Source organism: Tamandua tetradactyla, chromosome 7, assembly GCF_023851605.1.
Source record: "Tamandua tetradactyla isolate mTamTet1 chromosome 7, mTamTet1.pri, whole genome shotgun sequence".
Lineage (NCBI taxonomy): Eukaryota > Metazoa > Chordata > Mammalia > Pilosa > Myrmecophagidae > Tamandua > Tamandua tetradactyla.
Window position 1 is genome coordinate 114,605,912 of NC_135333.1, and position 25,260 is coordinate 114,631,171.

At 42.5% G+C, this 25,260-nt stretch overlaps 1 protein-coding gene and 1 long non-coding RNA gene across 8 annotated transcripts; one reads left to right on the plus strand and one right to left on the minus strand.

The window, feature by feature from the left end:
* Positions 1-374: 374 nt before the first annotated feature.
* Positions 375-25,227, minus strand: LOC143642443 (uncharacterized). 7 transcript variants are annotated; one of them, XR_013155658.1, is made up of 5 exons: positions 24,997-25,227; positions 24,763-24,897; positions 24,183-24,218; positions 4,716-4,945; positions 375-1,313 (listed from the first exon to the last, which is right to left on the minus strand). It is a non-coding gene; the product is annotated as an uncharacterized LOC143642443 (long non-coding RNA). The 7 variants fall into 7 exon arrangements; XR_013155661.1 differs by lacking the exon at positions 24,183-24,218; XR_013155660.1 differs by lacking the exon at positions 4,716-4,945.
* Positions 1,558-3,934, plus strand: SLC61A1 (solute carrier family 61 member 1). Its single transcript, XM_077110821.1, has 2 exons — positions 1,558-1,742; positions 2,327-3,934. Exon 2 carries the CDS (start codon positions 2,344-2,346, stop codon positions 3,694-3,696), a length of 1,353 nt encoding a protein of 450 aa, XP_076966936.1. The 5' UTR covers positions 1,558-1,742; positions 2,327-2,343; the 3' UTR covers positions 3,697-3,934.
* Positions 25,228-25,260: the final 33 nt, after the last annotated feature.

The following is a 25,260-nucleotide window of genomic DNA, read 5'->3' on the forward strand; positions in this document are numbered from 1 at the left end:
ACAATAATGCAAGTTGTAAATAATAGGGTGGTAAATGGGAATTGTATTTTATGCATGATTTTTCTGTAAACCTACAATTTCTGTAATAATGAAAAGAAACCATATAAGCATGACATCAGAAAGATCTGGATTCCAGTTCTCACTCTACTTCTTATCACAAGACACTGGGCATGTTACTTAACTTTTCCATCTCTGGGGAAGAACAGTACCTACCTTATGGGTGCTGTAACAGCTAAATGAGATAATTCATCTTCAGTACTTGGCCTAGGACTCCTTAACAAAGAGCTTAGGTAAATAATACCATTCAATAAATGTTAGCAGCTAACAGGGACCAGGTATTGTTTTAAGTAATTCACATGGGTTCACTTATTCATTTGTTTATTCACCAAATATTCATTGAATGTTCACTACATACCAACCACTGTTTTAAGTATTGGGGATATAGCAAGTGAACAAAACCAACAAAAATTTGTACGGAGAAGACATAGTAAATAAATAAACAGGTAAAATATATAGTGTGTCAGATGGTGCTAAGTATCGTGGGGAAAAAAGCAGCAAAGGAGAACAGAGAATTGGGAAGAGAGCAGGTAGATTACTGTGGTGGAGGTGGTGGTGTTGCTGTTTAAACAGGATGGCCAAAGAAGGGCTCAATGATAAGGTGACATTTGAGCAGAGAACTGGAGAAGAGATGAAGGAGACAATCATGAGGCCAACTGGGAGAAGACCCTTACAGGAAAGAGTATGCAAACGCCCTGGTGGTAGCGAGTACACTGGAGAAGAACTAGAGGGTGAATGGTAGATGAGGTCAGAGAAGTAGCACAGGGCCATACATCAGAGGATTTTGTAGGCCATGATAAGGACTTTTACCTTATGCTTAGTGAGATGGGAAGCCACTGGAAGGTCCTGAAGAGATAACACTGAGGCTGAAGAGAGGCTAAATAACTTTTCCAAAGTAACACAGCTAGTAAATGGCAGAAGGTGAGAATTCAGCTCCAGGGCTGAAATTCTTAACTTGTGCTGCTGCTGCTGAACTTATTTGGGCAACAATCTCCTATGACTTCAGACAAAGAAACTGGGACACTGATCGTTCAATGCCACGCAGCTGGTAAGTGGGTAGGGTTTGAGCTTGATCTGTCTGCAGCCCATGTACGAGTTCTTTACACCACACTGCCTCCCTCAAGTGGGCCATACTGCTTGTCTGGAGGCCACTGCAGCGGGAGAAGAGGAAAACAGGAGCCGGCTTAGGGCGACAGCGTTCCTTTGGATGCTCTGGTCCTAGGTCTGGCAGCCCTGCAGACATCTTTTCCGTACCACTAGGAACGGGGAAAAGAGAGAAAATGGACCTTTAACCTAAGGAACGGAGGAAGAGAAAGAAAATGGACCTTTATTTCTGGGTGGCCCTGTAGGTATCCACGAGTCGAAGCAGCGAGTGTTGCTGGAGGACAGCGAGCAAGAGCGTTGCGTCGCCGCTTCCAGCCCCTGGGCGGCGAGAGCTCGGTGCCCGGGTGGAGACAGGAAGGCGGAGCAGGGGCGGGGTTTAGCGCCGCGTCTCCGTCACGTGTTGGGGCCATCATGGCGGCGGCCAGAGGCCAGCCTGGCTTCCGGAAGCAGGTTGTGAGGGGCGGGCACCCAGCTGGTGCCTAAGCGGGAGCGGGAGCCGGAGCGGGAGCTGGAGCGGGGAGGGCGGCCGGGCGGCCTGGAGCCGGACCCGTCCGGAGCGTCCCCGTAGGCCGGGGCAGCAGGTGAGATGGAGTCTGGGCCAGGCGTGAGCGGGTGTGGCACCGCTGGGTTGGGGGATAGGGGGCGCAAGGGGGTGCCTGTGACCTGGAGGAGGGGGATTTCGAGATGCACGCGCGTGTGATCCTGAAGCAACTCTAGAGCCCGCGCGGGCGGGAGGGATGCCCAGGACAGATGATGAGACAGAGAGAACAAAAACGGCTCCCCGGCGAGGATAGGAGTTAATAGAAGTGTGCAGAAGATGTTGTGGAAGTGGATAGCAGCCCCTTTGGAAACTGTGGACCGGGATTATTTTAGAGGAACTCCCCCTTGCTATGATATGCAAGGGTGGGGCGAATACTCAATTTCCCCTCTCCTCTTACCCCTCCCTACCCCACAGTGCCCTAGCAGACAGCTCTGGCGGGCCACTCCTCCCACCTACCCAACTGGTCCCTCCGGTCTGAGCTCTGGTTGGGGAGCGAGTCCCAGAGTGGGAAGTGGAGTTGGTTGGGGGATGGGTGGAGCTGCCTCCTGTTTAGGTACCGAGCCCCTTGACAGTGCTACTGTACTACACAATGGATGTGACTCTGCTTCCCCACCCTCTACCCAGGTCTTCCGGGGTCCGCCATGCTGGTGACTGCCTACCTCGTCTTTGTGATCCTCCTGGCCTCCTGCTTGGGCCTGGAGCTATCACGATGCCGGGCTAAAGCCCCTGGAAGAGCCTGTAGCAATCCTTCCTTCCTTGGATTTCAACTGGACTTCTATCAGGTCTACTTCTTGGCCCTAGCAGCTGACTGGCTCCAGGCCCCCTACCTCTATAAACTCTATCAGCATTACCACTTCCTGGAGGGTCAAATTGCCATCCTCTATGTCTGTGGCCTTGCCTCCACAGTCCTCTTTGGCCTGGTGGCCACCTCCCTCGTGGATTGGCTGGGTCGCAAGAAGTCTTGTGTCCTCTTCTCCCTCACTTACTCTCTATGCTGTTTAACCAAACTCTCTCGGGACTACTTTGTACTGCTGGTAGGCCGAGCACTTGGTGGGTTGTCCACGGCTCTGCTTTTCTCGGCCTTTGAGGCCTGGTACATTCACGAGCACTTGGAACGGCATGACTTCCCTGCTGAGTGGATCCCAGCTACCTTTGCCCGTGCTGCCTTCTGGAACCATGTGCTGGCTGTAGCGGCAGGTGTGGCAGCTGAGGCTGTGGCCAGCTGGATGGGGCTGGGGCCTGTAGCACCCTTCATTGTTGCCATTCCTCTTTTGGCTCTGACTGGGGCCTTAGCCCTTCACAACTGGGGAGAGAACTATGACCGGCAGCGTGCCTTCTCAAGGACTTGTGGTGGGGGCCTGCGCTGCCTCCTATCAGATCGCCGTGTGCTTCTGTTGGGTACCATACAAGCCCTGTTTGAGAGTGTCATCTTCATCTTTGTCTTCCTCTGGACACCTGTGTTGGACCCACATGGGGCCCCGCTGGGCATCATCTTCTCCAGTTTCATGGCAGCCAGTCTGCTTGGTTCTTCTCTGTACCGCATTGCCACCTCCAAGAGGTACCACCTTCAGCCCATGCATCTACTCTCCCTTGCCGTCCTCATCGTCGTCTTCTCCCTTTTCATGTTGACTTTCTCCACCAGTCCTGGCCAGGAGAGCCCTGTGGAATCCTTCATTGCCTTCCTCCTTATTGAGTTGGCCTGTGGTCTGTACTTTCCCAGCATGAGCTTCCTACGGAGAAAAGTGATCCCTGAGACAGAGCAGGCTGGTGTACTCAACTGGTTCCGGGTGCCTCTGCACTTACTGGCCTGCCTGGGGCTCCTTGTTCTACATGACAGTGATCGCAAAACAGGCACTCGGAACATGTTCAGCATCTGTTCTGCTGTCATGGTGATGGCGCTGCTGGCAGTGGTGGGGCTCTTCACTGTGGTGAGACATGATGCTGAGCTGCGAGTACCCTCACCCAATGGGGAACCCTATGCCCCTGAGCTCTAACCCAGTTCCAGGACAAGGGGGCTAGGACACACTCATGAATCCTCCCCTTCAGGGTTGTACAGATCTCTCCATAACTGATTTTGTGACTCTTGGGCCCCTCAGCCTGTCCTGGGGCCCCTCCTACCAGTGCTTTAGATTGGGGAGGACATGAGGGTGATAGACTGGAAAGATGATGTCAGAAGTTGCCTCTGTACTCCCTTTTCCCCTTCCCATTTTAAAATAAACTGCTTTAACTCGTTATTGGTTTGATTTATTCATCCTCACCTGGACCCACCTCAGTAGTTTCTGGTAAGTAGGCAGATGGAGGTCTTGAGGACAGAGGTGGAGTTAACAACAGGTTTGTTTCTCTACCCCTCCAAGACTGTCTCCAGTTCAAACAGAGCTGTGAAACTGCCTCTCAGCAGAACTGGGTGGGAAGGGCCTGCGGTTCCTAGATCTTCCTAATATCTCTTTACCCTAGGGACAGACAGCTTTCTAGTCACAGCCAGAGTGAAAGGATCTCTGGAGCACATGGGATAAATGTCCAGTGTGCCAGGCCACCGAGCAAGGATTCCAGGGGCTTGAGCTGTTGTTATGACCAGAGCTGGGGCCCTTCCTACAGGAACAAGCTTGCTCAGCACATGCATGCTGCCTGCCTTTGGCTCTGACTGTGAATGCACCATTTGTCCTGCATCATCTGGGCCCACTAGATCCTGTGTCCTTGCATGAAACTGAGTGAAGGACTACCAAGGGGAGAGAGTAGTAAATGGCTGAGGGACTAGAATATCCTGTCTGTACCTGACTATTCGCCACCCAGCCTGAATGAGAAAGAGCCACCAGAGCAGGAAACTGTACCAGTGAGAACACCAGTTCTGTGGGCCCCTCCCTGCCTCACCTCTGATGATATCTGCTTCTCCTCCCACCAAAACCAAGGTATCTCAGGGGGAAGCTGAGCCAGCCTTAAGAAGGGTGGGGATGAAGGGAGGGGAGGCTCAAGGGTGTGTCCTCTAAAGTTCCTGAGAAGGGCATGGAGGACCCACCTGTTCTGGAACAGAGATGATGACCTTTTCTTTGATCTCAGACTATTTCCCAGGCAAGAAGATGCAAGACATTCCAAAGCTTGCAAGTCCCAACCTGCATGGAGAACATCAGCTGGTGTTAGAAAAATGCTGGGTAGATGGCCTTCTGCAGGATGCAGCTGAGGAGGAGGAATGGGTGGTGGTCCCAGCTCTCTACTCAGAGCAGAAAAAACACATGTTCTGCCACCTAGCTGCAGGGTATGAAGGTTGAAGTTCAGTATGAAAACTAAATAGGTATCTTCTCCCAGACACCCAGCCCCAAATTTTAAGTCTGTTGCAATAACCCTACTTCCTCTTTCTGCCCTGTTGAGCTGGATTAGGTATATTTTATAGTTTTGTTTGTAGACTTTTTGTCTTTTCCTTCTATATTGAAGTCCTTGGTGGCAGGAGGAAATGTGTCTTATTCACCTTTTTTTTTTTTTTTAACTTTTTTTATTAATTAAAAAAAAACAAACAAAACATTAAGATATCATTCCATTCTACAAATACAATTAGTAATTCTTAATATCATCACATAGTTGCATATTCATCATTTCTTAGAACATTTACATTGATTTAGAAAAAGAAATAAAAAGACAACAGAAAAAGAAATAAAACGATAACAGAAAAAAGCAAAAGATTATACATACCATACCTCTTACCCCTCGCTTTCATTTACCACTAGCATTTCAAACTAAATTTATTTTAACATTTTTCCCCCTATTATTTCTTTTTATTCCATATGTTCTACTCTTCTGTTGATATAGTAGCTAAAAGGAGCATCAGACGCAAGGTTTTCACATTCACAGAGTCTCATTGTGAAAGCTATATCATTGTTCAATCATCATCAAGAAACATGGCTACTGGAACACAGCTCTACATTTTCAGGCAGTTCCCTCCAGCCTCTCCACTACATCTTGAACAACAAGGTGATATCTACTTAATGCATAAGAATAACCTCCAGGATAACCTCTCAACTCTTGGTTGGAATCTCTCAGCCATTGACACTTAGTCTCATTTCACTCTTCCCCTTTTGGTTGAGAAGGTTCTCTCAATCCCTTGCTGTTAATTCTCAGCTCATTCTAGGGTTTTTCTCAGTCCCTTGATGCTGAGTCTCAGCTCCTTCCAGGATCTCTGTCCCACGTTGCCAGGAAGGTGCACACCCCTGGGAGTCATGTCCCACGCAGAGAGGGGGAGGGTGGTGAGACTGCTCATCATATTGGCTGGAGAGAGAGGCCACATCTGAGCAACAAAAGAGGCTCTCTTGGGGGTGACTCTTCGGCCTAAATTTTAAGTAGACTTGACCTATCTTTTGTGGGGTTAAGTTTCATGTGAACAAACCCCAAGACTGGGGGCTCAGCCTATAGCTTTGGTTGTCCACACTGCTTGTGAGAATATCAAGAATTCAACTTGGGGAAGTTGAATTTCTCCCTGCTCTCACCATTCCCCAAAGGGGGCTTGCAAATACTTTTCCAGTCACTGATCAAATCATTCTGGGATTCATCGGGGGATCACTCTGGACAAACCAACAAAATCTCATGTGCTACCTGAGATTCCAAGTACTTATGACATACAATCAAACTATCTACATGAGTTATATTAGGAAATGCTCTAGTCAAAATCTAAATTTTGTAACAAATAAACATTTTTTGCTTTAGTCTTACACATAATGTGACATTTTGAAGTATTAGTTATCATCTGTTTTCAGCACCCTGCAATAATGACATTCCTTTGTTCTTCCTCATGCAAAAACTTTTTTAAAATTTGTACATTGTACATTTCACTATTATTATACACTCTAGGCATTCCTAGATTATACCATCTTGATCTTTACCATCTATCTTTCTTTCTGATTTCATTTATGTCCCCAGCCCTCCTCCATCATTCTCACATGCAGCTTCATTCAGTGTTTTAACATAATTATATTACAGTTAGGTAGTATTGTGCTGTCCATTTCTGAGTTTTTATATTCAGTCCTGTTGCACTATCTGCATCCCTTCAGCTCCAATTACCCAATATCTCACCCTATTTCTATCTCCTGATGGTCTCTGTTACCAAGGAAATATTCCAAGTTTATTCACTAATGTCAGTTCATATCAGTGAGACCATACAGTATTTGTCCTTTTGTTCCTGGCTAATCACACTCAGCATAATGTCCTTAAGGTCCATTCATGTTGTTACATACTTCATAACTTTATTCTGTCTTATAGCTACATAATATTCCATCTTATGTAAATGTCACAGTTTGTTTAGTCAACTGTCTGTTGATGGACATTTTGGCTGTTTCCATCTCTTGGTAATTGTTAATAATGCTGCTATAAACATTGGTGTGTAAATGTCCATTTGTGTCCTTGGCCTCCTGTCCTTTGAGTAGAGACAGCATATAGATGGGTCCTGTTTTTTAATCCATTCTGCCAGATTATGTCTTTTGATTGGAGAGTTTAATCCATTAACATTCAGTGTTATTACTGCATGGGTAGTACTTTCTTCTACTATTTTGCCTTCTGGATTTTATATGTCCTATCTAATTTTCCTTCTTTTTACCTTTACTCATAGTCTTCCTTTCTACACTCTTCTCCACACCTCTCTCTTCTGTTTTCGTATCTGTCTCTAGTGTTCCCTTTAGTATTTCTTGCAGAGCTGGTCTCTTGATCACAAATTCTCTCAGTGATTTTTTTGTCTGAAAATGTTTTAATTTCTCCCTCATTTTTGAAGGACAATTTTGCTGGATATAGAATTCTTGGTTGGCAATTTTTCTCTTTTAATAATTTAAATATATTATCCCACTGTCTTCTCACCTCCATGGTTTCTGCTGAGAGATCTGCGCATAGTCTTATTGGGCTTCCCTTGTATGTGATGGATTGCTTTTCTCTTGCTGCTTTCAAGATCCTCTCTTTTTCTTTGACCTCTGACATTCTGATGATTAAATGTCTTGGAGTATGTCTATTTGGATCTATTCTCTTTGGGGTATGCTGCACTTCTTGGATCTGTAATTTTAAGTCTTTCATAAGAGTTGGGAAATTTTCAGTGATAATTTCCTCCATTAGTTTTTCTCCTCCTTTTCCCTTCTCTTCTCTTTCTGGGACACCCACAACACGTATATTCACGCGCTTCATATTGTCTTTCAATTCCCTGAGTCCCTGCTCATATTTTTCCTTTTTTTTCCCCTATAGTTTCTGTTTCTTGTCGGACTTCAGATGTTCCGTCCTCCAGTTCAGAAATCCTATGTTCTGTCTTTTGAAATCTACCATTGTAGGTTTCCATTGTTTTTTTCATTTCTTCTACTGTGTCTTTCATTCCCATAAGTTCTGTGATTTGTTTTTTCAGACTTTCAGTTTCTTCTTTTTGTTCTTTCCTTGCTTTCTTTATATCCTCCCTCAATTCATTGGTTTGGTTTTTGATGAGGTTTTCCATGTCTGTTCGTACATTCTGAATTAATTGTTTCAGCTCCTGTATGTCATTTGAATTGTTGGTTTGTTCCTTTGACTGGGCCATATCTTCAATTTTCCTACTGTGATTTGTTATTTTTTGCTGGCGTCTAGGCATTTAATTACCTTAATTAGTTCATTCTGGAGATTGCTTTCACTTCTTTTATCTAGGGTTTTCTTGCTGGATGAATTTGTTGTCTATCTGTTCTTTGACATTCATTCAGCTTTATCTGGACCTTTAGCTTAAGTTTTGTTTAACAGAGGAGAATTTTTCAGTTCTTGTTTTCTTGTTTCTTGCCCTGCTTGTGTGGTACCTTCCCCCCCACACACACACACTTAGGAGGGTCTACTTAGATATTATAGACCCCAGCCAGATTTTCCCAGACCAAACTGGCCTCCTATCAGGAGAAAAGAGTCACCTGTGTCGGTTTTCCCTGAGGGTGAGACCCAGCTGGTTGAAAGACTTTCCTGTGAAATCTCTGGACTCTGTTTTTCTTATCCTGCCCTGTGTGTGGCGCTTGTCACACCAGGTCCCACCAGCATAAGATGATGCAGTACCTTTAACTTTGGCAGACTCTCCCTGCTGGGGGCGTGGTGGAGACAGAGGAGAGGTTGTAGGCTGGTTTTAATGGCTTCAAATTACCAAGCCCTGGTGTGTGAATTCCTTGATGGAGGGATTCCACCTGAGCTAGGCTTCACCCCTCCCCTGGGGAAGGCACAGGCTCCAGACAAGCCCCCAAAAGAGCTCACTTCTGTCTATGCCTGGGGCAGTTGCAGCCTGAAAAGTCCTGCCGCTGTATCCAGAGGCAGTCAAGCCTTTGTAGATACACAGCCACAAAAACCTCTGTTTCCTTCTTTTTTTTCCCCCTTTTTCAGTCAGTCCTGCCCCCTTGGCGCCAGGGCAAAAATGAGCAACCTCCACTTTGATCAGGTTCACCTAAGCTGGGGGCCTATTTTTAGTAGTCAGAATTTGTTAATTAGTTCCACAATTGGCATTTGATTGTGCCCAGTCCCTGCTGCTGGTAAAGTCCTTTCCTTTCCCCTCTGGGAAGCGGCCTATGGGGGAGGGGCGCTGGCTGCTGCAGCTTTGGGAACTCACGGTTCTGGGGGCTGCTCGCAGCCGGTCCAGCTGGTCCAGACTGGGGTACGCTGTGTGTCTGGTCACTGACGTGGCCCCAGGATCTGTTCTGTACTGTTTCTGGTTATTTAGTAGTTGTTCTGGAGGATGAACTAAAACGCGCATGTTGTTAAGCCACCATCTTGACCCAGAACTCTTATTCACCTTTGTCTCCCCCATACAAGTGAGCGCTTTACTCATGGCTATACTCAGTAAATGTCTGGAGAAGCGTCAGGCTAGTTTACACTTGTCTTTTCAAGAGCTGCCCATTTGGGAAGTCTATTAGGCTGTAATCTAGGGCTCAGTTGATGATTTCTTATTTGGGGTGATAGTATTTAATGTTAGAAGCATGAGAAATCTCCTTGTTCTTTTTTTTTTATTTTTTTATTAACAACTAGCTTACAAGTTATAATTCTAAGGCCATGGAAATGTCCAAATTAAGGCATCAACAAGGTGATACCTTCTCTGAAGAAAAGCTGCTGACATGTGGGACATCTCTGGCACATGGAAGGCACATGATTGCCATCTGTTGGTCCTTCCTCCCTGGTTTTGTTGCTTTTAGCTTCTAGCTTCAGTGGTTCTCTCAGCTTCTGTGAGTCTGTCATTGTCTCTCAGCCTCTCTGGACTCTGAGCTTCTGAAAGGACCCGGGTAAGGGGATTAAGATCCATCGTGAATGAGGTGGGTCACCTCATGTTCTTAAGTGATAAGAAAATGGGTAGTTAGGTGAGACAGACTAATGAGGTTCCTTTAGCTTTATCTTTGCTGAGCTTGCTTTAAAGGAGCTGGCAACAGATAGCATGGGGAAGGTTCCTTCCTGTCAGACTGACAGGATGTTAAGAACTGGAAGACATCATAGAGATTGTCTATTTAGACTTTATACATTTTTTTAAAAATTTTATTTTATTTTTAAACATATTTTTATTGAGTACCTACTCTATGCCATGCATGTAGGGCTAGGTGCTGGTGATATTTTCATTCAAAAGGAAAACCTACCTAAAAGAGAAAATTGTCTTTCCCTTTGGCATGCAGCAAGTGAGAGGCAAAGCCAAGATTAAACCTTGCCTCTTGCTACTAGCCCAGTGTCCGTTCCACCTGGGTCCCACCTGGGTCCGTTTCACCTGCCTTTTCTCCTTTAGCCCTGCTCTCCCTCCCCAAGCCCTAGCCTGGCAAAGAGCAAAAGAGTGAACTGTCTAGCCTTAGAACAATGCTTGGCCCATAGTGTATGTACTACATAAGTGTTTGCTTTTAAATTTCATTTTGTAATTTACTCAATCCATCTGAGCCTATTTGGATTTGGGTGTGAGAATGAGAGGATAGGGCTATAATGGAGTGTGTAACTTTCCAACACTTTCGAGTGGTTGGGTGGCTCCCAGCAGTGTTTATCCTACGAACTAACCAGGATGGAAGTATCCAGCTATCTGAAAGGCCCTCTACTTTGGGGTCTGTGAGCAGCTGAGTTGGGTGTCAGTATGTTCCACTTGAACTCATTTCCTCTTCCTCAAGTAGGAAGGTCAGCTTGGGGGCAGACTTGATACATACTACCATCTTTCACTAAGAGGCTTCTGATCTTCTTTCCATCCAGCTGGAAACATGATTATTTGACCAAGAGCTGTTAAGCAATCCTGAGGAGAGCAGAAAAGCATCCCAAGGAACCAGGAGTCAGTGGGCAAGGAGGCAGAAGGATTAAGGTCTGAGGACAGCACTGGGTTGAGGCCTGGAGGAAGACTTCTTTCTGGAGATTCAGTCCCTCACAGGGAGGGGAAGGGATGATCCTAGCTAAAGGTCATGACACTTTGGCTGAGTCTAGCTTTCATACCCTATCATTTTCCCCCTAATCCTAACCCTGTGGTCCTTCCTGTTCCTTTTATTATTTTTCTGCCACCATCTTCCCACAAAACCACAGAACAGAATTATAAAACAAACAAAAGTTTGTCATACTTGGGATCCGATCTAATGTTATAAAAATTCTTCATATTTATTTTCAGGTTTTTTTAAAATTGTGAAACATAACATATATACAAAAAAGCAATAAATTTCCAAGTACATTTTAACAAGGACTTATAGAGCAGATTTTAAAGTTTGGTTTGGGTTATAGCTCTGCAATTTAAGTCTTTTATTTTTAGCTACCCTAGGGTACTGAAAGCTAAAAAGAAATATCGGTATAATGATTCAGGACTCATACTCATTTGTTAAATCCAACTTTCTCTGTATAACTTCACCATCACCTTTTATCTTTCTCCCACTCTTTACAGATATTTGGGCTATGCCCATTCTAACTACTTCATGTTGGAAGGGGCGGTTGATAATATGGGATAGAGGGATGGAACTAGTTGATATTCTGGAAAGGCTGGCCCCTCTGCATTTCAGGATTTATCTGGTCTAGGGACCCATTTGGAGGATGTAGGTTTTGGAGAGTTACCCTAGTGCATGGGAACCATTGTAGAATCTTATATAATGCCCTAGGTATTCTTTTATTTTATTTATTAAACATACCAACATACAAACACAAACATTCTTACCATATGATCATTCCATTCTACATATATAATCAGTAACTCACAGTATCATCACATAGTTGTATATTCATCACCATGATCATTTCTTAGAACATTTGCATCAATTTAGAAAAAGAAATAAAATAAAAAGAAAACAGAAAAAAATTCATACATACCCCCTTACCACTCCCTTTCATTGATGATTTCAACCTATTAAATTTATTTTAACATTTGTTCCCCTATTATTTATTTATTTTTAATCCATGTTTTATTTGTCTGTCGAAAGGTAGATAAAAGGAACATCAGACACAAGATTTTCACAGTCACACAGTCACATTGCGAAAGCTATATCATTATACAATCATCTTCAAAAAACATGGCTATTGGGAACACAGCTCTACATTTTCAGGCAGTTCCCTCCAGCATCTCCATTACACCTTAACTAAAAAGGTGATATCTATATTATGCATAAGACTAACCTCCAGGATAACCTCCTGACTCTGTTTGGAATCTCTCAGCCATTGATACTTATTTTGTCTCATTTCGCTCTCCCCCCTTTTGGTCAAGGTTTTCTCAATCCCTTGATGCTGAGTCCCAGCACATTCTAGGATTTCTGTCCCACGTTGCCAGGAAGGTCCACACCCCTGGGAATCATGTCCCACGTAGAGAGGGGGAGGGCAGTGAGTTGCTTGTCATGTTGGCTGAGAGAGAGGCCACATCTGAGCAAGAAAAGAGTTTCTCTTGGGGGTGACTCTTAGGCCTAATTTCAAGTAGCTTTAGCCAATCCTTTGCAGGGTTAAGTTTCATTTGAACAAACCCCAAGATTGGGGTCTCAGCCTATTTCTTTGGTTGTCCCCACTCCTAGGTATTTGTTCTAGTTTGCTAGCTGCCAGAATGCAATATATCAGGAATGGAATGGCTTTTTAAAGGGGGGAATTTAATGAGTTGCTAGTTTACAGTTCCAAGGCTGAGAAAATGTCCCAATTAAAACAAGTCTATAGAAATGTCTAATCTAAGGCATCCAGGGAAAGATACCTGGGTTCAAGAAGGCCAATGAAGCTCAGGGTTTCTCTCTCATAGAACCAACTTCTGGTTTTGTTGATTTTCTCGATTGTTTTCATCTTCTCAATTTCATTTATTTCTATAATCTAATCTTCATTATTTCTTTCCTTTTGCTTGCTTTGTGGTTAGTTTGCTGATCTTTCTCTAGTTCTTTCAAGTGGACAGTTAATTCCTCGATTTTTGCTCTTTCTTCTTTTTTGATATAAGCATTTAGAGTAATAAATTTCCCTTTTAGCACTGCCTTTGCTGCATCTCATACATTTTAATATGTCATGTTTTCATTTTCATTTGCCTCGAGATATTTACTGATTTCTCTTATAATCTCTTCCTTGACCCACTGGTTGTTTAAGAGTGTATTGTTGAGCCTCCACATATTTGTGAATTTTCTGGAATTCTGCCTATTATTGATTTCCAACTTCATTCCTTTATGAGCTGATAAACTGTTTTGTATGATTTCAATCCTTTTCAATTTATTGAGACTTGCTTTGTGACCCAGCATATGGTCTGTCCTTGAGAATGATCCATGAGCACTTGAGAAAATGGTATATCCTGTTGTTGTGAGGTGTAATGTTCTATAAATGTCTGTTAAGTCTAGCTCATTTACTGTATTATTCAAATTCTCTGTGTCTTTATTGATCCTCTGTGGTAGTTAGATTCAGTTGTCAACTTGGCCAGGTGAAGGCACCTACTTCTCTTGCTGTGGGCATGAGCCAACGGTAGTTAAACTGCATCTTTTGCTGATTTACATCTGCAGTCGGCTAAGAGGTGTGCCTGCTGCAATGAATGACATTTGACTTAATTGGCTGGGGCGTAAATGAAATAGCGCAACGTAGCACAGCCCAAGCAGCTCGGCATACCTCATCTCAGCACTCGCAGCTAAGCTCAGCCCAGGCCTTTGGAGATGCAGAAGGAAATCACCCCGGGGAAAGTTGTTGGAACCTAGAGGCCTGGAGAGAAGGCTAGCAGAGACCATCCTGTGCCTTCCCACGTAAGAAAGAACCTCATTGGAAAGTTAGCTGCCTTTCCTCTGAAGAACAAAATAAATCCCCTTTTATTAAAAGCCAATCTGTCCCTGGTGTGTTGCATTCTGGCAGCTAGCAAACTAGAACATCCTCTGTCTAGATGTTCTGTCCATTGATGAGAGTGGGGAATTGAAGTCTCCAACTAATATGGCAGATGTGTCTATTTCTCTTTTCAGTGCTTGCCTCATGTCTTTTGGAGCATTCTGGCTCAGTGCATAAATATTAATGATTGTTATGTCTTCTTGTTGAATTGTTCCTTTTGTTAATACATGGTATCCTTCTTTGTCTCTTTTAACTGTTTTACATTTGAAGTCTGTTCTAGTTTACTAGCTGCTGGAATGCAATATACCAGAAACAGAATGGCTTTTAAAAGGGAGAATTTAATGAGTTGCAAGTTTACAGTTCTAAGGCAAGAAAATGTCCCAATTAAAACAAGTCTATAGAAATGTCCAATCAAAGGAATCTGGGGAAAGATACCTTGGTTCAAGAAGGTCGATGAAGTTCAGGATTTCTCTCTCACCTGGAAAGGCACATGGTGAACACGGTCAGGGTTCCTCTCTCATCTGGAAGGGCCCATGGTGAACACGGCGTCATCTACTAGCATCTTCCCTCCTGGCTTTCTATTTTGTGAAGCTCCCAGGGAGGCATTTTCCTTCTTCATTACCGAGGGTCGCTGGCTGGTGGACTCTGCTTCTCGTGGCTATGTCGTTCTCCTCTGCTCTCTCTGAATCTCTCATTCTCCAAAATATTTCCTCTTTTATAGGACTCCAATAAACCAATCAAGACCCACCCAAATGGGTGGAGACATGTCGTCCCCTAATCCAGTTTAACAACCATTCTTGACTAAATCATATCAACCAGGGAGATGATCTCATTACAGTTTCAATGGTTGATGATCTCATTACAGTTTCAAATATACAGTATTGAATAAGGATTATTCTACCTTTAAGAAATGGGATTTATATCAAAACATGGCTTTTCTTAGGGGGCATACTTCCTTTCAAACCAGCACATTCCACCCTCTGGCCCCTAAAAAAGACATGTTTTTCCCATATACAAAATACATTAACTTCATAACAATATCAGAAACCTTAAACCTTTCAGTAGCAATACAATGAAGTACAAAATTAAAGACAGTATAAAATCTCATCAAGTCAGTTACAGGCATGATCTGTCCTAAGGCAAAATTCTCTCCATTTGCTCTGGACCTTTGAAAACTCATAACAAGTTATTTGCTGCCAACATATAAAGGAGGAACATTCATAGGATACATATACACATTTCCATAGGGAGGAAGGAACACAGGGGTCACCGGACCCATACAGTTTCAAAAACCTGCAGGGCAAAGTCCATTAGATTTCAAAGTCTGAGAGTCATTGATCCTCAGGGCTTTAGAAAGTGGCAGTCCCACCCTTTCCAAATGCCTACACCTGCCTCTCTCTGAGTGCAACCTTGGGGGATATTGGGGAGACCACCCTTCTCTAGGCTCCACCCTCTCCAAGCATTGGGGCCGCACCCGGTTCGCTGCCATCTCTGGGGCACATGGCTCAACCTCTCCATGTCGTGGCAGCCAGGCTCTCCCCAAACCCCAAGGAATGTGCTTCACCTTTTCCAAGGCATGAGGTGGCATGACTCTTCCACTGCAACGAGGTCGAAGGCCCATTCTCTGCCTTTGGGGCAAACTCACCCTCTCCACATGCTTGGGTGGCTCCACTCTCCTGGCCCGAGGCTTCGTGACTTCAGACCTCAGTCTCCATGGCTTTGCCTCTGAAGTTATTTTCCCTCCAATGTGTCCCTTTTCTGAATCCTTCTTCTACCATTTTGCCTTTTGGATTTTATATGTCATATCTAATTTTCCTTCTTTTTACCTTTACTGATAGTCTTCATTTCTACACTCTTCTCCGCACCTGTCTCTCCTGTCTTTTCCTATCTGTCTCTAGTGCTTCCTTTAGTATTTCTTGCCAGTCCAGACTGGCAGCGGCTCTGTTTATACAGGTCCCACAGCACTCTCACTGGCTTTCTATGCAGTAGTGTTGGATCATGCCCATCAGACATAAGGAGTTTCCACAGATCTTTCCTGGATAACTCCATGTCCGATCCTGGCTTTCTCTGAAATATCTGACTGGTTTCACATTTGGTTAAATCCACACACAGGGCACTGTACTCTGGGGTCTCCCTTTCTGAAGGCCCAGAATTTTCCAGAACTTCAATTTCTGGTTTCTTTGTACCCAAGAGTTCACTTAGAACTTCAATTTCTGGTTTCTTTGTACCCAAGAGTTCAGTTCTCAGCTTATCTCTTTCCTCTTGCATTTCACTATATGCTGCGAGGAGAAACCAGGCTGCGCTTTCCTCATTTAACTTGGAGATCTCTTCTGCTAAATATCCAAGTTCATGGCTTTTAAAATCTGCCTTCTAGCCAATACCATTAGTCAACTATGCCAGATTATCTGCCATTTTAAAACAAGGATCACCTTCCTTCCAGTTTGCAATAACATGTGCCTCATTTCTGTCTAAGGCCTCATCAGAGGTATCTTTAGAGTCCACATTTCTACCAACAGTCTCTTCAAAACATTCTAGGCCTCCTCTATTAAGCTTCTCACAACTCTTCCAGATTTTTCCCCTTATCCGTTTAAAAAGCCTTTCCAACATGTTTGGTTTTTGCAAACTGCAGCAGCAGCACCCCACTCTCCAGTACCAAAATCTGTTCTAGTTTTCTAGCTGCCGGAATGCAATATACCAGAAACGGAATGGCTTTTAACAAGGGGAATTTAATGAGTTGCTAGTTTACATTCTAAGGCCAAGAAAATGTCCCAATTAAAACAAGTCTATAGAAATATCCAATCAAAGACATCCAGGGAAAGATACCTTGGTTCAAGAAGGCTGATGAAGTTCAGGGTTTCTCTCTCAAGTGAGAAGGCACATAGCAAACACAGTCAGGGCTTCTCTCTCAGCTGGAAGGGCACATGGCAAATACAGTGTCATCTGCTAGCTTTCTCTCCTGGCTTCCAGTTTCATGAAGCTCCCTGGGAGGCATCTTCCTTCTTCATCTCCAAAGGTTGCTGGCTGGTGGACTCTGCTTCGTAGTGTTGCTCTCTCTGAACCTCTCATTCTCCAAAATATTTCTTCTTTTATAGGACTCCAATAAACCAATCAAGACCGACCCAAATGGGTGGAGACATGTTGTCCCTTAATCCAATTTAACAACCACTCTTGACTAAATCACATCAACCAGGGAGATGATCTCATTACAGTTTCAAATATACAGTATTGAATAGGGATTATTCTACCTTTATGAGTTGGGATTTATATTAAAACATGGCTTTTCTTAGGGGGCATACTTCCTTTCAAACCAGCACAAAGTCTAATTTGTTGGATATTAGTATAGCTACTCCTGCTCTTTTCTGATTGTTATTTGCATGAAATATCTTTCCCAACCTTTCAATTTCAACCTATGTTTATCCTTGGTTCTAAGATGCATTTCCTGGAGACAGCATATAGATGGGTCCTGTTTTTTTAATCCATTCTGCCAGTCTATGTCTTTTGATTGGGGAGTTTAATCCATTAACATTTAGTGTTATTACTGTACAGGCAGTACTTTCTTCTACCATTTTGCCTTTTGGATTTAATATGTCATATCTAATTTTCCTTCTTTTTACCTTTACTGATAGTCTTCATTTCTACACTCTTCTCCACACCTGTCTCTCCTGTCTTTTCCTATCTGTCTCTAGTGCTCCCTTTAGTATTTCTTGTAGAGCCGGTCTCTTGGTCCCAGATTCTCTCAGTGATTTTTTTGTCTGAAAATGTTTAAATTTCTCTCTAATTTTTAAAGGACAATCTTGCTGGATATAGAATTCTTGGTTGGCAGTTTTTCTCTTTTAGTAATTTAAATATATCATCCCATCGTCTTCTTGCCTCCATGGTTTCTGTTGAGAAATCTAGGTATAATCTTATTGGGCTTCCCTTCTATGTGATGGATTGCTTCTCTCTTGCTGCTTTCAAGAGTCTCTCTTTCTCTTTGACCTCTGACATTCTGATTAGTAATTGTTTTGGAGTACGTCTATTTGGATCTGTTCTGTTTGGGGTACGCTAAACTTCTTGGAGCTGTAATTTTAAGTCTTTCATAAGAGTTGGGAAATTTTCAGTGATGATTTCCTCCATTAGTTTTTCTCTTCGTTTTCCCTTCTCTTCTCCTTCTCGGACACCCACAACATGTATATTCATGTACTTCATGTTGTCATTCAATTCCCTGAGTCCCTACTCATATTTTTCCATTCTTTTTCCTAGATTTTCTTTTGCTTGTCGGATTTCAGATGTCTCATCTTCTAGTTCACTAATCCTATCTTCTGCCTCTTGAAATCTGACATTGTTGGTGTCCATTGTTTTTTTTTTTTCATCTCTTCTACTGTGCCTTTCATTCCCGTAAGTTCTGTGATTTGTTTTTTCAGACTTTCAATTTCTTCTTTTTGTTCATTCCTTGCCTTCTTTATATCCTCCCTCAATTCATTGATTTGATTTTTGATGAGATTTTCCATGTCTTTTCAAACATTCTGGTTATTAATTGTTTCAACTCCTGTATTTCATTTGAATTTTGTTTATTCCTTTGACTGGGCCATATCTTAAATTTTCCTAGTATGATTTGTTATTTTTTGCTGGCATCTAGGTGTTTAATTACCTTAATTATTTTATTCTGGAGATTGTTTTCACTTTTTTTAACTGAGGATTTTCTTGCTGGATGACTTTGTTGTCTATCTGGTCTTTGACATTCAGTTCAGCTTATTCCAGACCTCTAGCTCAGGTTTTGTTTAACAGATCAGAATTTTTCAGTTCTTGTTCTCTTGTTTCTTGCCCTGCCTGTATGGTGCCTTTTTCTGCCCTTAGGAGGGTCTACTTAGGTATTATAGACCCCAGCTAGATTTTCCCAGACCAAACTGTGTCTCTTGTCAGGAGGAAGGAGTCACCTGTGTCAGTTTACCCAGAGGATGAGACCCAGCAGATTGAAAGGCTTTCCTTTGAAGCCTCTGGACTCTCCGTTTTTCCTTTCCTGCCCAGTATGTGGTGCTTGTCTGCCTGCAGGTCCCACCAGCATGAGGTGATGTGGTATCTTTAACTTCAGCAGACTCTCTGTGAAGACAGAGGAGAGATTGTAGGCTGGCTTTAATCATTTCACTTTTCCAGACTGTCTGGTTTGAACTCCTTGAGGGAGGGATTCCACCTGAGATGGGCCCCACCCCTCTCCTGGGGAAGGCACAGGCTCCAGACAAATACTCAAACAAGCTTAATTCTGCCTATGCCTGGGGCAGTGGAGCCCAAGAAGCCTTGCAGCTGTATCCAAAGAGCAGTCAAGCTGTAGAAACACAGCCACCAAAACGAAAGAGAAAAATCCTTTTCAGAGCAGGACCCCCATTCCTCGGACTTGCCAATCAACAGCTTAAGTTGATAATTTGTTCTGTGTATCTCCAAGCCCTATGTGCCCCCTCCTTTCCTTCAGGGCCCAGATCTTTTCAAATCTGTTTTTATTTTTATTTTTTTTCCCTCTTTCCATCATCCCTGCCCCACTGCGCTGGGGCAAAACCCAGCGACCTCCACTTTTAATCAAGGTTCAGCTGAGCTAGGGACCTATTTTTAGTAGTCAGAATTTGTTAATTAATTCCACAATTGGTGTTTGGTTGCACTCAGCCCCTGCTGCTAATAAAGTCTCTTTCCTTTCCCCTCTGGGAAGCAGCTTGTGGGGGAGGGGTGCTGACTGCCATGGCTTGGGGGACTCACAGTTCTGGGGGGCTCGCAACTGGTCCAGCTGGTCTAGACTGGGGTACACTGTGTGTCCAGTCACTGACATGGCCCCAGCAGTTGTTCTGTACTGTTCCTAGGTATTTATTAGCTGCTCTGGAGGATGAACTAAATCCCACACCTTGCTAAGCCACCATCTTGGTCCTCCTCTCTCTCCTCTCCTTTTGACACACCTCCTTCTATTTCTCTGTCACTCAGACCTCCTTCCCCTGCTTACCCTGGAACTAATGTAATGAGGTGAGTGCCCCAGGTGAAAGTTCAACAGCAAAACCGGTATCCTCCCAAGTCTCTGCCAGGCTGGGCAGCTTCCTGGGAGAAGGGATGGGTGCTAGATTCCAGGGTTTCTCTCTCAAGTGGAAGGGCACATGGCGAACACAGTCAGAGTTTCTTTCTCATCTGGAAAAGGACATGGTGAACCTGGTCAGGGTTCCTCTCTCATCTGGAAGGGCACATGGCAAACACGGCATCATCTGCTAGCTTCCTCTCCTGGGTTCCTGTTTCATGAAGCTCCCCAGGAGGCATTTTCCTTCTTCATCTCCAAAGGTCACTGGCTGGTGGACTCTGCTTCTCTTGGCTATGTTGTTCTGCTCTGCTGTCTCTGAATCTCTCTCCAAAATGTTTCCTCTTTTATAGGATTCCAGTGAACTAATCAAGACCCACCCAAATGGGTGGAGACATGCCTCCCTCTAATCCAGTTTAACAACCACTCTTGATTAAATCATATCTCCAGGGAGATGATCTAATTACAATTTCAAACATAAAGTACTGAATAGGGATTAGAAGAAATGGTTGCCTTTACAAAATGGGGTTAGGATTAAAACATGGCTTTTCTAGGGTACATACATCATTGCAAACCAGCACGATATTCTTTAGGATTGGCAGGAATGGTTTTGGCAAGTTATGATAGGTACCAATGTCTAACTGAAATATGCATAAGAGTGACTTCCCAGTTTAACCTCTTGACTCGGTTTGAATTCTCTCAACCTTATTTGTTACACTTTTTCCCCCCTTTAAGTCAGGATAGCATTCTTGATCCCATGGTGCCAGGGCCAGGCTCATCCCTGGAGGTCATCTTCCATACAGCCAGGAAGACTTTCAGCCCTGGATGTCATGTCCCACATAGCGGGGAGGGCAATGGTTTCACTTGCAGGGTTGGGCCTTTAAGTTTTTTTTACAATAAAGTAATATGCTTCTTGTAAAATAAATACAAATACAGAAATATATATTTAATATAAATATATGATATTTTATATATTATATCAAAGACATAATGTATATTGATATATAAATCCACATATATATAAATGAAGAAATATAAAATATAAAAAAAAAACAGGCTCCGTAAGAGACCTGCATGTGGGAGAGCAGCCAGCTGAGGAATTGTATCAGGAGCCCACATAATTCCTGCAGAGTTCAAGAAGCATTCCTTGTTGAGCCATGGGCTCTAAGTAATGATATCTGAAACTCATGCTAGAAAGAAACAATTTCAACTCCTCTTAAAACTTTAAAAGCCTGTGAGAAACAAAGATAACTCATCTATAGCTGATTTTTTCAGTCATGACTAGGAAAAGGACACCATCTCCTTGAAGGATTTAAATAATCTACAGGAATCTACAAGCTTAAGAAGTTTATTGCTCAATCCTTACCATTGAAGGCTGATGGTTAGCCTAGATCAGGGTACAACAAGCAAAGCCCATGAGAGTCTACATGCAAATGCTCCAGTTTGTGAAATTTAAGAATTGTAGAACTCAACCATGTGATGATTTTGGGAGCCACTGATTGTATAATATCCATGAACTGTATGTGTGTGACGATTTCTCAAAACAAAAAAAAAGAGTGGAACAGTTCCAGAAGAGGCTTTTTTCTTTTTTTTTTTTTAAGTATTTTTACTGAGAAATCTTCACATACATACATTCTATACATGGTGTACAATCAGTGGCTCACAATATTATCACATAGTTGTGTATTCATCACCATGATCATTTTTTTTTTCGACTTAGAAAGTGGGAATTTATTTGCGCATGGTCTGAGTCTAGGAAAAAATCCAAATCAAGGCCTCATGGAGGCTTTTTCTTCCTCTGAGGCTCAGTGCTGACAATTCTGGGTTCTTAGCTTGTCACACAAGGCACATAGCAGCATCGCCTGGTCCCTTCTTTTTTTTTTTTTATTTTTTTTTAATTAATTAAAAAAAATTAACAAAACATTTAGAAATCATTCCATTCTACATATACAATCAGTAATTCTTAATATCATCACATAGTTGCATATTCATCATTTCTTAGTATATTTGCATCGATTTAGAAAGAGAAATAAAAAGACAACAGAATAAGAAATAAAACGATAATAGAAAGAAAAAAACAAAAACCTATACCTCACATGCAGCTTCATTCAATGTTTTAACATAATTACATTACAATTAGGTAGTATTGTGCTGTCCATTTCTGAGTTTTTGTTTCCAGTCCTGTTGCACAGTCTGTATCCCTTCAGCTCCAATTACCCCTTATCTTACCCTATTTCTATCTCCTGATGGTCTCTGTTACCAATGACATATTCCAAGTTTATTCACTAATGTCAGTTCATATCAGTGAGACCATACAGTATTTGTCCTTTAGTTTTTGGCCAGACTCACTCAGCATAATGTTCTCTAGGTCCATCCATGTTATTACATGCTTCATAAGTTTATTCTGTCTTAGAGCTGCATAATATTCCATCGTATATATATATATATACCACAGTTTGTTTAGCCACTCATCTGTTGATGGACATTTTGGCTGTTCATGATCATTTTTTTATAACATTTGCATCACTCCAGAAAAAGAAATAAAAAGAAAAAACTCATACATACCACACATCTTACCTCTCCCTCTCACTGACCACTAGTATTTCCATCTATACAATTTATTTTGCCCTTTGTCATCCCTATTATTTATTTAATCCACTGTTGTTTTTTTTACTCATCTATCCATATCCTGGATAAAAGGAGCATCAGACACAAAGTTTTCACAATCACACAGTCACATTGTAAATGTTATACAATCATCTTCAAGAATCAAGACTACTGGAACACAGCTCAATAGTTTCAGGTAATTCCCTCCAGCCACTCTAATACACCAATAAACTAAAAAGGAATATCCATATAATGCATAAGAATAACCTCCAGGATAACCTCTTGACTCTGTTTGAAATCTCTCAGTCACTGAAACTTTATTTTGTGTCATTTTCTCTTCCCCCTTTTGGTCAAGAAGGCTTTCTCAATCCCTTCATGCCAGATCCTGGCTCATCCCGGGATTCCAGAAGAGGCTTCTTAAGATGGATTGTCATGCTGCTTGCTGAAGCATTTCCAGGTATGCAAGACTGCTGACACACGTAATTTAAGTCTTCACTTTCATCGACATAATGTTTCACATACATGGCAGTACTCAAAGTGGCAAATCCCTTGTGGAAAGAAAACTTGGTATCCATTTACTAAAAAGTAATTTTTTTAGCATTTTTAATTGTGAAATATAACTATATATACGTTTTTGCTTTATAATTACTATTAAATAATTATTAAATTATTATTAAAGCAATAACTTTCAAAATACATTTTTACAGGTATTTACAGAACAGATTTCAAAGTTTCATATGGGTTCCATTCCATAATTTCAGGTTTTTCCTTCTAGCTGCTCCAAAACACTGGAGACTAAAAGAAATATCAATTAGAAAATAAAAAAACACTTAATCTAGCCCATTTGAGATTACTGCTTTTTTGGGGGGCAGAGGAGTGAGAAGTGCAGAGGCTGGGAAATTAAAGAAATTGTCACTTTAAGTGTTTGAGATCTAGCCCACCAGATTTCTCAACATAGCCCATCAAATTTAATGTTAGTATATAAATATTTAAAAAATAAAAATATTTTTAAAAATTTGGCTGTTCTGCAACTTGTTTTTATATGTAACAGTATATCTTGATTATGTTTCTTTAAAGCTAATGAAACACCACAAAATTATGGCAATCATTCACATATCTCAGACATCTATGACAGTACATGTAAGAAACGTTTATGAATGACTGCATAGTATTGGTTAGGTCTTCGGATAGCATTTTAAGGGTTTTCCCCTTTTGGAGGCTGGCAGAACCCCTGGGAGGTAGGAAGGCTTAGTTCTACTATTCCCATTTCACAGAGCAACCATAAAGTGAGCTGAGGCTAGAACCCAGTGCCTCTGCCCAGACTTGAGTCCAAAACTCTTTCTGCCATCTTCTGCTGCCTCTTTATAAGCTTGAGATTCAGGTGAGGGGTTGGATTATGTGATGGGACTAAAGTTCATATCAGTTGGCGATTATTGGTTTTTTCTTTCTTACAGAACTTCCTACTCCTTTCAGGAAGTCAAAGAGGAGTAAAAAAGGATAAATTCTCTACCTTTGAGGAGTTTAGTATCAACAACTTATAATAAGTATGAAAATAAGTTCTACAATACTTGCTACACAGAATGTGAGCACTAATGTGTAAGCAAAAGAAAGTGAGGGCGGGCCACAGTGGCTCAGGGGTAGAGTTCTCACCTGCCATGCCCGAGACCTGGGTTTGATTCCCGGTGTCTGCCCATGCAATTAAAAAAAAAAAAAAGGAAATGAGAACTGAGAGAATTGTTGTATTCATTCACCCAATATTGATGAACACCTCCTCTCTGCCTGGCCCTGTGCCCTACAGGAGATAAGTCTGTAATGTCTGTAACACACGATCAGCACCTGCAATAATAGTACAATTTCAATGCTAAGATTCTATGGTGATGTCATTGTTCCTGGTTTGTTGTTTTTTTCATTTTTAAAAAAATTTTTATTGACACATCTTTGCACAAATACAGTCCATACATGGTGTACAATCAATGGCTTACAACATCATCTTTTTGTTTTGGTTTGTTTTCTTTTTCATAGCTGGTCTTTCCTACTAGCTTCTTAGGAGGAAAAAAATTTTGACAATGATGGAGAAAGCCGATGATAGAGAAGGATAAGCCGTCCAATAGAGTTCATGGGGGGAAAGAGGGCTTAGAGGCCACAGTTTTGAGCAGAACACTTTGGTAGAGAAAGGAAAGAAAAACAGAGCCAGCTGAATCTGTATTTTGGGGAAGTGGTTACTACTTACCAAACATAAGCCACTAGAGATTCTGAAAGATGCCACTGAATGACTTTTCGTAGTTCTTCCTGTCACACACTCCCCGGCCCCAACAAAGAGCGCTAGAACTCTGTCTTCCCCACATCACTGATGACGCTAGCAAGGCTGGAAGGCAAATGGAGAACTACAGGTTGACATGATACTCATTTCAATGTTCCTAAAATATATACATATATTTTAAGGATTCCACGAAAGGCTACGTACATCCATTTTTCCCCTAGTAACCCAAATTACGTTGAGTTCCAAATAAATTCCTTTTGTGGTCTTGCCTAGTTCTCTTCTCTTGAAATTTAAACTGGGGGGGAGGCAGGAAGCTGATTTCCTGATAGAAACTAAGTGACAGGTAGCTGAAGAATTCGGCCTTGACTAGGGGAAAGTCGGATCACCCTCGCTGGGGCAGCTGGACGCCCCGGCTAGTGTCACGTGAGGACCGGGTGAAGCGGGTAAACTACAACTCCCAGCGCGCCG